This window comes from Temnothorax curvispinosus, unplaced genomic scaffold, assembly GCF_003070985.1.
Source record: "Temnothorax curvispinosus isolate PA1 unplaced genomic scaffold, ASM307098v1 QBEX01003280.1, whole genome shotgun sequence".
Lineage (NCBI taxonomy): Eukaryota > Metazoa > Arthropoda > Insecta > Hymenoptera > Formicidae > Temnothorax > Temnothorax curvispinosus.
Window position 1 is genome coordinate 1 of NW_020213060.1, and position 11,858 is coordinate 11,858.

Consider the following 11,858-nt stretch of genomic DNA (forward strand, 5'->3'; position numbering starts at 1 on the left):
AAATCGATGCTTCGTTAAAATAAATTTTAGTAATAAATAACAACTTTATCACGTTTTCTATCTAATAAATTCTAAATATATTTATATATTGCTTTCTTGCATCGATTTATAAATATTTAATCTTGGTTAAATATATGGAAATGAATAAATGGGTAAGTATAAATAAAACACATCCTAACTCATAATTTTTCCCTATCTACAAATACTATTTCCTATAACATCTAACTCTGACACCATATTTTACTTATTATCTCTTTTGTTTCAGAAAAAAAATATATATATAATGTTACAAAAATAATTTTTCAAAGAAATCTAAAAAAATTTTATTTAAAAAATCATTACTTTAATTATTAAAGAATTATTTTACTTTTTGTTTCTCTTGTGTTTCTAAAATATTTATTATTTACTCTAGTTTTAAATAGAATTGATCTATGTAATAAAAATTCAAAAATTTAATTTATGTACTTAAAAACTTCATTCAAAAGTAATTTATATAAAACGCGGCAGTTCGTTAACATAATTTAATAAGTTCTTCACGAGCTTGGTGCGTGCGAAGTGTGCGAGTATTTCCTCAAGCACAATCGCACAATAAATCAATAACAATCAGCAAATACAACAATATACAAATGATACCAAGATTAAATATTTCCCATAATCAATTTTAGCCCATCCATTTTAAGGCAATAGATCTACGAAATGTAATATTTTCATACTACAAATTATTGTAAATCGGCATGTACCGAGATATATTATTGCTCTATATTTAATTATATATTCGTAGATTCGTTACCTCAATAAAAAAATTATTTATTGACTCACCGATTCAATGCGCAACGGGCGGAGTTATGCAGCCACGTAGCTACGGTGATACTGTAACATACAAACATAAGATTTAAATTTAAAAAGCGCTCAAAATTATTAACATTTGAAAAGTTGATTCTTACGCGTCTCTAATTCGTCTTTCAATAAAATATTTAGCAATACAATTTATCTGTTTATCGAAGATCTTTACAAGCATAGAATTTTAGATAACTTCTCTTTCTTCTCTCTCTCTCTCTCTCTCAATTACTTTTAACTTATCGAAATTAAAATTAAACACTTCGAATAAATGGAAACAAATTATCAATTTTATATGTATAGCTAAGAGATGATACTTACCCCAAGGTTGCTCCGCCGGTGCCCGATGTCTCTCTCAGACCTCCTCCTCCTCTCAGGACGTCAGGCTTCCTCCTCTCACCGCACAGGACACTCGCGAGAAACACTCGCGGATAATAAACTGCAATCGCGCGCGGACTAATTTCATTAAAAGTCTTTCTCGCGCGATACTGTACGGCACTCCCGTTTAAAAAAGTTCTCTAGTCCGATTACTTGAACGGCACTCCCGAAGCAAACGCGACGAACCGGCTGCGGTTCGTTTATTCAATTAAATCGGCGGACGCGAGGGTACGTTAGCTTCCCCGTCTTTGGATTCTTATCCAAGCAGAACAAGAGTTTTGCTTGGGTAAAATCCTCGTACTGAGTACTGAGCCTTCCCACCTCGCCAAGGTCGTACCCGTGGGAAGGAAGTATATCTTTACTCTATAATACAAAAGCAGCTAGGTAACAATTTTTCGTGCAAATTTGAAGGAGTCGGGCGCGATACTACGCAAGTCGAGCGGATGGTTAACAAAGGCACGCAGTTGATTGAAATTAAATATCACACTCACAGCACGTACGGTATCAAAATCGTAAATCTCGCGAAAGTATAACCGCATTATTAATATGCACGACGAAGAATCGTGACTGCCGGCCGCTAATTTACGCGACGCGAGATGTAGGAGATTACGAAGCGTTCACGAGACGAGCGCGATGTATCACGGCGTTCCGTTACTCGAATCACTCGATACGACACTGTCACTCAGCCCTCTTTTTCCCTACGGAGAGAATCGGAGATAAATCACATGACACGACAATTCCGGCACACAGCGTTCGAAGCACGACGCGAGATAAATGAATGCGCACATTCGCGATTCGCGAGTCCAGACATGGCGGGACGAGCGACTATCACCCGCGAATGTCACAGCGAAACTGTACATCGTTCATGCAATTGTCGTTTACATACCTTCGCGTACCTCGACGTCTCGAGTGAGCGCGTCGCGCGACACGTTATTCATTCCGACAGACACCTCTTATACACTCGTAAATTGTTGAACACACACGGCGCGTACTCGCGTAGCAATTATTCCCGCGGCTCGCGAAACGAGGAAGCAGGCATGCCAATCACTGAAACGAGCGCGTTCAGAAAACAGCACGAAGCACGGTGACGTCACTGACGTCGGTGACTCGAGCGCGCGCGGAGCACAAATACTTCCTACCTGTGCGAAATTCCTCGGGAGAATGATAGCTGAGTCACTCACGCAGGTAACACTACTCCGAGCGTTGATGGAAACAAGTCCACTCATCGCCAGAAACAACGTCGAAAACGCGCCGATCTTCGGAGGTACGGAGCTTTCGAGTTCAACGGTCGCGCCGCTAGTACGAGTTGGTACGGACTGCGCGCTGCGCGGTGCCTACACTGCCTACTACGTCACCGTACCGTATCGATCCGCCGCGCCGGCGGCGCGGAGCGGCGAAACGTGATTGGCCAGATCCGGGGGCTCGACTCGACGCGTTCCACCTCTCGCCCGACTGTGCGGCGGCTCGGCGGTTGAGTTTGAATTGCAAGCACTTTCCAGGTAGCAATTAATGTCTAAAAGACATCATAAAGACATCTTTAAGATTTCTGGCATCTTAAAGACATCTTTATGATGTCTTTTAGACATTAATGCTACCTGGGTTTCTCAGGCGGCTCGTCGGAAAATGCAACACACGAAAAAGGCCGGGATGGTCTCTCTCATGTTTCTCTCTGATCTTGAAAATTTAATATAATAGAATAATACAATATAATTAAATAAAAAAATACAATGTTAGAATAAGTTAAATTATATTATTATAAATTCTCTTTTGTTACTTAAGAGTATAAAAAACTATAAATATCGATAATTAAAAGGACGTCGATAAATACTGAGAGTCAGTAAAATAAAAAGTAATTTTATCAAATATCAGTAATTATCGACGTCATTTATATTCTAATTACAGACATAATTAAATTAATTTTAAATTCTTAAAAATCGACAAAGTATCAGAATATAATTAAATAACATTAAAATTTTATTTAAAAAAAATATAAGTTAGGAATAAGAAAATAAGAATTTAGTTGCTAGTATATTCTTTTATTAAATATTTATTATTGCATGCTACATCGTGCTTAAATATTAATAGTATTACATAAACTTATTGAAATATTGGCGGAAAAAATTTGTTTGTTACATAATTATCAATAAAATATTAAAATTTTCAACTTTGACATTAAACACACAGATTTATACGTAGTAGTAAAAATTTTAAAACCGTACATGATATAATGACAAATGTCTATAATGCATTAATCTTTAAAAACATTCTACACTTTCTTGACATTTATTTCTTTTGAAAAAAGCTAGTAATGCTTTTAGATCCTGCCGCTGCTCTCTGCCTAGCCAATTCCTTTTTGCCAGGGGCAGCGCTTTTTTGGCTCTGTAAAAAAATATATAGATATGAATTATAAAGTTGGTCACATAAATGTACTATTTTGAAAATTCTTTATAGATTTTATAGATATTTTTCCCATGTTTATAATCTTAAATAAACAAATCAAATACAATATTACAACATTATTATAATATTAAAACAATAAATTGCAATTTTCGAACAGTTAAAAATTACTAATATAAATTTTATTCATAGGTTGATGTTTATAATCATAGTTATCATTTACTGAAATGATTATAATTACTATTTTTATTAATAACTGACCTTTTCAGGTTTACTTAATTCTTTTGTCTGCTTCTTTGTTTTCGACACTGGGCTTTCTTCCACCGAATCTTTCTTAAGTTTCTTCTCATCCGTCTCATTTTTAGGACTAGTCAGCTTGCGTTTTTTATTCTCCACTTCGTCAGATATATTCAAACGTTGTGCCAGCTTCTTTGAGAGATCTTCGGCAAGGTATTCTGACACGATACCATGCGCATATTTTAAGTATTCTGTAAGAAAATTTTCATCAATTAGTGCTTTGTCAATAAATTGATCTTTTGTTTGTAGATGGTGGCATACAAAAATTGGTTTAAGATCTCATTATATCTCGTTTCAGCTGTAACAGATATCGATAAATTCTCAAATGTTTGATCTTATCCAATGTCCTTGTTACTTAAAACCGCATCATAATCGCGGTTTATAATTATATTGTTTTTCTTACCTGCTTCTGTACCACTTTCGTATTTAGTACTCTTAACGTAAGTGGCACTCATAGCCCCTTGAGATACATGGACTCCTTTTTCTTTTAGTACGTGCGCTACCTTTTCTACCTTCTTTCGCAACCAGTTCAACGATTTCTCCTCATTAAACTTGAACGCTTGCAGCGATTCATCTCCCTTACGATCCGCGACCAACGACAGGTTCAAGTTTTCACATTGCACGAGACGAGACGTCTCCGGAAAATCTTCATCCCAGAGACATTGTTCCAAAGGTTGCGCCATTTGCGACTGTAAGAAAGACATGAGTTTTCCAACGACTGTCTCAAAGAAATATCTACATATGTAAATGGTAAAAAAGTAAAGTTCTACAATTACCTTCCTTAAGTATGGCAAAGCCAAGAAGATTGGATCGATTGGTGTCGACAAGTGCAACTTGCCATCAGATTTAACATTATTATCGATGAACCAAGATCTCTTCTTTTCGTCAAAGATCAAAACCTCTTGCACCGTGAGATTTCCAGGGCTGAATGCGAATACAGCCGGCTTATCGGACGCTGGATGTCTAAGCTTTACGATCTCTGGTTGACTCCCGCTTGTGCTGTCCAGAGTATCTTCTGAAATACATACATTGGATACGCAATTCGGAGAGGTCGTTTCTCTCACAAAGAACACATCTACGCGATCAATCGCAGAAATCAGATCGACGGTCGTTCAGAGAAGACTGTGGGAAATTGTGTCAGTGTAATGAACGGCAATAAATTGTCCTCGCACTCACCCTTCATGAGGAACACCCATGTGCTCGCCGACGGGTGACAGCTCGCCACCTTGACCAGCTTCTGCGGCAAACTCTTGGCGCGCGGCATCTTCCCGCGTGCCGCGCGTCGCCGTTCGGTTTATTGCAGGTTAACCTTCCCGGCTGGACCTGGACGGTAGAACGCTCGACGCCAATGACGCCATTCGCTAATTCACTCGCGCTTACACGGACACGGACGCGGGGGAGTTCAACGATCGGGCCGTCTTTCACGAGCAATCTCGTTCTCGATGCATCACGAGCGTTAGCTTCAACCCGCGCGCGGTCTCGCACGTCCGTCCTGCACGCGACATATTGCGGCCATTGCGGGCAATGCGGGCAGAGACGGCGCGGTTTGAAAATTGGACGCATTTATTTGAATAGCGTAGCTAAAGAATGACAATGAAAAATATGAATTAATTAAATTTAAGATGACTTTGAAGAAGCTTTGGTCAACTTAATTGGCGATTGATTTATTATATAATCCAGGAAATTAAATTTTTAAGTTTTTGTTAGTTAAACATCGAGTTATAATGTTTAATTACATTAAATTTTATTATATGTGGTAATTATGTTATAAAAATTGTTGTTATTATGTTATGTTATTATTATTATGTTATGTTGCTATTGTGTGTTGTTTTCATTATTATATGTTGTTGTTTATGTTAGAAAGTAAAAAATATCAAATAGCACATTTTAAATTAAAAATAAAAAATAAAGGCAAAAGCGCGGAAAGGGCATGGCAAAGGACCTTATTATTAGAAGCTTTTCTTTTTTTTATTTTCTTATCTTTCTTTTTCTTAGTCGATTTTTTTTCTTAGTGTCTTTACTTTTTGACTTGGTGTCTGGCTATAGATGATACAGTTGCGTAGTACTGCATGAAGTGGGAAAACAACGTAAAAATTTGCGTAATCGGTTTTTGTGATTTTTACGGACAAATAAACTTCAAAAATGTACAATGATGATAACAACAAATTTATTAGGATATATGGATTCGAGGGATATAAAAACCACAGTGGTGGCTGAGGTGGCTCTTATCACTCCATAGTAGTTTAATAAGCAACATCCTTTATAGAAATTTAATACTGTAAGTGATTTTTTGGCTAGTAATTATTATAATCACTTAAAAGCACTATTAAAAACACTGTTAATAGTCTTTTAATAGTGCTTTTAAATGATTAATCACTAGCCAAAAAATCACTTACAGTATTAAATTTCTATAAGAGATTATTATTCTTTTTAATGCACTTTGCAATTTATGAAATGTAGGTATAGATATAAGGATTTCTTTTTGTAATCTCGTTTCTTGAAACTGGAAGAGTCCACTTTTGTAAGATATATATGAAGGGATAAAAACCACAGTGGTGTAAGTCAAATTTTTTAAAATATTTTCTCGTATGCATAGATGCAATCTGTGCAATATATAAATTGCATCTATGCACACAAGAAAATATTTAAAAAAATTTGACTTACACCACTTTATCCCGGCCCCTCCATTATATACACTTACAAAAGTGGACTCTTCCAGTCTCAAGAAACGAGATTACAAAAAGAAATCCTTATCTATACATTTCATAAATTGCAAAGTGCATTAAAAGGAATAATAATGTTGCTTGCAATTTAATGAATATTTGATATATTGAAGTATACAAGGAGTCTAAAAATAAAAATATATAGATAGTTAAGATAGTAGTAAAAGTAAGCAAATAAATAACTTACAAATGGTTAAAATTATGTATCTATTTCTTAGTTACAGTTTTATAATAAAATTCTTTAAAAACAAATAATAATAACAACAATAATAACAATAATAATGAAATTAATATTTTTATCCTAATGCATTCTTTTAATGATATGTGTCTTAAAAAACTCATTTTTTCTTGAGTATTATAGTAATACTTCAGCTTGCAATCTGTACATGTTTTCTGTAACAAAAAAAAAAATATTCCCATTTTTAATCAATAAATTCATTCTTTCGGTAGTGGGGTTGCTCAGTTTGCTGACGTATGACGTATGTATGTCCAATGTACGCCCAGTACGCCGGTTATACAAACTTAACCTGAATGAATGCTCGCAGGTAGTTGCCTAGTTGCACGCGATTTCCGATTGAATTCTCGCTGCGAGAGAAAAAGGAAGGGACAGGTGTGATTGTTCCTTTGGGATTATTTCCAAATTTCTCGGCAACAATGGGTGAGTGTCGGCGCTTTGGAAGTTCTACGCCCCAAGTACTTGAATACCATACAGAAAAAAATTCGACAAAAGCTCTTCTCCAGAGCAGGCAAGCTCTAGAGTTATCAGTTGCTAAAGCAAGGAGTTATCAATTGTTGAATTGATATTTCAGTCTCGTTGCAATTCAATGATTTATCTGTGTCTCTAGTTGCTCGTTAATACCATTGCTAACGTGACGTGTTAATGTTACAGCTGTTAGCAGCGGAGTGTCATTCGTGCTGTCGTCGATAATGATGGTCTTACTGTTCTCCGGCATGCAGATGTACAAAGTCTGGCTCAGCTCGACGCAGCTGGGAACGATTCTGGGAGGATGGATTGGATCGTTGTTGTTCATTTGTACGCTGACTGCAGTGGGAAATCTTGAAAGTACCTTGTTTGGAAAATCGTTTCAACAAAAATTACTTCCAGAAGGTACACATAGAAATAGTATTGATAGAGAAACCTCTTGAAAGTCAAACTAATCAAATTTTGTGAATTTTTTTAATTTTAGTGTCAGAATACAGTAATTTCATTAATTTTCTCTACTTTTTATTTCTTAAAGTTGATCATTGGCTTGGCTTCTAAGAAGCTCGTATATTGCAATCGAGTTTTACTTATAAAGCGAATTATTTAAGCGGATAGTATACGAAGATAAGTAATTTTCAAGTGATATATGCAAGCAAACTAATATACCTTTGTTTTGTTACAGTGGTCTTCTCGTTGACTTTAAGTCTAATCGCTTCTGCTTTAATTCACCGTGTGTCCATCACGACATGTTTGATATTCTCTTTGATTGCGTTGTATTATATGAGTAAAATTTCTCAAGAAACGTACAGTGTATCTACACAGAACACAGTAATGCAAACCAAGAGACGCAATAAGTGAATAGGCATAAGGATGTTCCTATTACATATCTTTTTACTATCATGTATACTATAATATTATACTTTCCATAAAGCTTCCAATTTATAGTACAATGTACAATGCCAACTGTGTAAGTTGTTCAACATTACTTTCTCTAGATATAAGTATGGTTTGAGATTTCTACTGAATTTTAAATTACGTGTCATGTTGCTATGTCAACTTGTTTTCATATAAATATATGTCATATAAATGTCATAAATGTCATATAAATGTCATATAAATGTATATAAATATATATATAAATATATATAAATTTGAAAAAGTGTTTACGTTAGTTTGTAATACAACAAAAGAATTAAGAAAAAGAACTAATAAATTAGATTCGGTTTAATGCTTTATGATCGTAAATCATGATATTTACATTGCAAAATTCAATTAAATAACTTGAAAAATATGAAAATACTTTTTTATTGCAGGTATACATATTTATAATATTCGGGGCTTTTGCTTTTCCACGTTTTTCCTGTGCTTTTCAGCCTCTTCCTTGTCGCTGAAGTATTCAAATGCTTCATCGGATTCCTCCCTTTGAACTGAAGCACTCGATTGATTACTCGTTATTTGTTTTGTTTGTTCATTATTGTTGTGTCCCGGCATTACTTGTTTATAAATTGCCATCGCCTGTGGAACGCAACAAATTACTTGGCTGATAGTATTATTAAAATTTTAATGGATAATCCATGAAACAGTGAGCGAGACAAACCTGCGCTACGAATGTTGGAACGTCTCCTACATTGCTTGGCAATATTAATGTATTATTAACTTTTGCTAGCTTGTTAAACGCATTGACATATTGTTCTGCTACGCTGAGTGCCGCTGCGTTTTTCGCATCCGTCGCGCCAAGGGCATTTGCAACCACCTGTAATCCCTTGGCCCTTGCCTCCGCCACTGCCACTATTGCCGCAGATTCTCCAGTAGCTCTATTTATTTGCTCTTGCCTTGCCGCTTCTACAATCAAGTAATAATCAAGTTTATCATTACAAAAATTAATGTTCTCACTGATCACGTGTCTACATATACAATATTAAATTTGCTTTTTCAAATAAATTACATAAAGCAGCGTAACTTCCTCAAGTTCACTGATTAGGAGCTACACTGAATATGACTGGTACAGCACCTGAAGCTAAAATTTGTGCGAGTCGTTTGCCCTCGGCCACATTTATCTCAGCCTCTCTAACACCTTCAGATTCCAATATAGCGGCACGTTTCTTTCGTTCGGCTTCCACCTGCATTTGCATCGCTTCTTGCACCCTCGATGGTAACTTTATATCCCCTAGCATATAAATACAAGTATGATAAAGAATATAATTATTAATATTAAGTAGAAATCTGTCTAGTACTACTCATACAACGTGAAACATTTATCATATAGTTACTACTTTTGCAACTTACGTATCTCATATCGCAGGCACGTTATTCCCCACGCGCCACTGGCCTTATTGATACTTTCAACAATGGAAACATTTAACCCTTCCCTTTCCCTAAATACTTTATCTAAAGATATCTTTCCTAACTCAGATCTCATGGTGGTTTGGGCTACTTGAATTACCGCAAACTCGGCATCCTCAACACCATAAGATGCTAGATAAGGATCAGTAACTCTTAAATACAATACCGCGTCGATACTTAGAGTCACGTTATCTGAAAGAAAATCAGAATAGATGTTGATTCCAAATACTGTGCTACACACGTGTGCAATATTCTGAAAGCTTGCATCAGACCAGCGCGGCGGCGTACCTACCCGATGTAACGGCGCTCTGCTGTGGCACATCTATCGCCAGTTCCTTCAAAATTTGTACGTATCTGACTTTGTCGATGACGGGAAGTAAAATGTTCAGGCCTGGCTCTAAAATTTTATGGAACTTCCCCATTCGTTCCACGATCCATGCCTAAGTAAAACGCTTTCCTTTAGGCTAGTGACTGCCAAGTTAATTTCGCATGTAGTCTTACTTGAAATAATTTAACGAGCCGCAAGTCGAATCGAAGGCGATCTGACGTCGCGGTCGGAAATACGTAATACGAATAATTCGCAATAGCTTGACACACGTTAACAAGTGTACCGTGTGTTAAACGAACCTGTTGTTGCGGAACGAACATTATGATAGTGTTTATCGGGGTTAGCGCTTTGTACCGCGAGTTCTGGGTGATCGAGCTAAACGTTTTACTTCCTGCACTGGCAAACGCGTGGTCCTGCAACGTGAAAAACGCTCCGTGAAACTTTCCGTGAATTAAAAATCCCTTCGAAGTCAGGAGAAAGGCGATACCTCACCTTAACAAATCCTAAATTTCTCGCCAGTATCACGGCACTACCGGTTACCGCGCGCTTATACATCTTTTTATTATACCAATTCTGAGAATGTACGAAGAATATAATATAAAGACTGACAGATTGCGTTTTTTCGTAGGTTATACAACAAGAATAACGAATAATCCGCGATATCTTTGGAAAATGACCCGGCGTCGGCCACCATGGAGCATCCGACACGACAGAAACGAAACCTCTACTCCAGACTCCAACTCCAGATATATGCGCCGTTCAACGGCGCGTTCGAAAACACACCTGACTACCGCCAGTGGAAAAAAAAAATGACAAATGACAGCATCGAAAATTATCGGCGTTCATTTCTCTCACCAGTTAAATCAGCTGACCGGAAATAGTTGAATAACGGGTTTACGGTCCTAAATAAACATGAGCCCTTCAGGGAGTTCAGGGACAGCGTTATCCCTTATTGCAGTTAAATTTATCGCATTTCATTCTTCCAATAATTGTGAAAAAGACGAAAGGAATTCCGGAATATATATATTAACTGATTTATTGGGATTTATTTGAGAGGAACGAAATGCAATTTTTAAATTTTTAAATTTCGTTTTTTTTACTGGCAACAGCCAGTTTATCTTCGAACACGCGAGGTTCGAGCTGCAGTTTCCAGCGAGCTTCAAGGCAGTCGCCAGTCGGCCTGGTCGGCCAATCGCCACGAGGAGCCACGGGATTCCGCGGAAAGACGGCACGCCGGGCTTCGGAGAGATTGGAAGAGAAGTGGCCGACGTGGCTACAGGGGAACGGGTCTCAGCTCGGAAGTGTTCAGTTTGCGACGTGCGCCATCTTCGAGCCGTCCGAGAAGTCCCCGACGCCAGATGCCCTATTTAACGGCACCGCACGTTCTCTGTTAACAGCATTTTCAATAAGAACACTGTGATCGTAACGAGATGTGGTTTTTGCGTGTGTGAAAAGTGTGATTTCGCCGTGTGACAAGCGAGACCGACGTTGTGGAGAGACAGGCGCCGGCACGCGACGGACCGTCTCGCAGGTGAGGGACCGATTTTTGGCGCGACGCGAGTCGACGCGAGTACTCGCGCGGAGTCCTCGCGTCTCGCACCGTTCGCAACGCAAAAATGCGACCCCGGTGCGAAGAAATACGGGTCGCGACGCCTACGTCCCGACGCGCGTCCCTACGTGGACGTGCGTACGCGCGTCGATGACGAGGCGTCGCGTCGCGTCGCGCGGCACCAATAAATACGCACGGGTTTGGGGACGGGATGGTTGACAGTCTCGAGAGAAGTCGGAAACTTATGTAAGGAACGGGTCCGTGTCCGTGTCCGTGCCGTGCCGCATTTCCGCCGTCGTGACG

General features: G+C 38.0%; 3 protein-coding genes across 4 annotated transcripts; 1 reads left to right on the forward strand and 2 right to left on the reverse strand.

Annotated features, from left to right (window-relative positions):
• Positions 1-3,311: 3,311 nt before the first annotated feature.
• Positions 3,312-5,413, reverse strand: LOC112452351 (ribonuclease H2 subunit B). Its single transcript, XM_025012510.1, has 5 exons — positions 5,086-5,413; positions 4,686-4,924; positions 4,313-4,598; positions 3,874-4,100; positions 3,312-3,594 (listed from the first exon to the last, which is right to left on the reverse strand). Exons 1-5 carry the CDS (start codon positions 5,171-5,173, stop codon positions 3,499-3,501), a joined length of 936 nt encoding a protein of 311 aa, XP_024868278.1. The 5' UTR covers positions 5,174-5,413; the 3' UTR covers positions 3,312-3,498.
• A 1,701-nt stretch (positions 5,414-7,114) lies between these two features.
• LOC112452353 (protein KRTCAP2 homolog) lies at positions 7,115-8,289 on the forward strand. Its single transcript, XM_025012513.1, has 3 exons — positions 7,115-7,290; positions 7,522-7,740; positions 8,018-8,289. The coding sequence occupies exons 1-3, from the start codon at positions 7,287-7,289 to the stop codon at positions 8,191-8,193; spliced, it is 399 nt and encodes a 132-aa protein (XP_024868281.1). The 5' UTR covers positions 7,115-7,286; the 3' UTR covers positions 8,194-8,289.
• Positions 8,290-8,541: 252 nt separating this feature from the next.
• On the reverse strand, positions 8,542-11,543 carry LOC112452352 (stomatin-like protein 2, mitochondrial). Of its 2 annotated transcripts, XM_025012511.1 has the most exons (7): positions 10,499-11,543; positions 10,306-10,419; positions 9,971-10,118; positions 9,622-9,870; positions 9,347-9,502; positions 8,933-9,177; positions 8,542-8,850 (listed from the first exon to the last, which is right to left on the reverse strand). In XM_025012511.1, the coding sequence occupies exons 1-7, from the start codon at positions 10,559-10,561 to the stop codon at positions 8,659-8,661; spliced, it is 1,167 nt and encodes a 388-aa protein (XP_024868279.1). In that variant the 5' UTR covers positions 10,562-11,543; the 3' UTR covers positions 8,542-8,658. The 2 variants fall into 2 exon arrangements, with proteins under 2 accessions (XP_024868279.1, XP_024868280.1); XM_025012512.1 differs by lacking the exon at positions 10,499-11,543 and having other exon boundaries at positions 9,971-10,149; positions 10,306-10,394.
• Between the last annotated feature and the right edge of the window lie 315 nt (positions 11,544-11,858).

Coding starts and splice junctions, on each gene's coding strand:
- LOC112452351 (XM_025012510.1), bottom strand. CDS start 5,173: ATGCCGCGCGCCAAGAGTTTGCCGCAGAAGCTGGTCAAGGTGGCGAGC. Junction 4,599..4,685: donor CTTTGCCATACTTAAGGAAG/GTAATTGTAGAA, acceptor TCTTTCTTACAG/TCGCAAATGGCGCAACCTTT. Junction 4,101..4,312: donor CGAAAGTGGTACAGAAGCAG/GTAAGAAAAACA, acceptor ATTTTCTTACAG/AATACTTAAAATATGCGCAT.
- LOC112452353 (XM_025012513.1), top strand. Junction 7,741..8,017: donor ACAAAAATTACTTCCAGAAG/GTACACATAGAA, acceptor GTTTTGTTACAG/TGGTCTTCTCGTTGACTTTA.
- LOC112452352 (XM_025012511.1), bottom strand. CDS start 10,561: ATGTATAAGCGCGCGGTAACCGGTAGTGCCGTGATACTGGCGAGAAAT. Junction 9,871..9,970: donor GCAGAGCGCCGTTACATCGG/GTAGGTACGCCG, acceptor ATTTTCTTTCAG/ATAACGTGACTCTAAGTATC. Junction 9,178..9,346: donor CGCACAAATTTTAGCTTCAG/GTGCTGTACCAG, acceptor ACTTGATTGTAG/AAGCGGCAAGGCAAGAGCAA.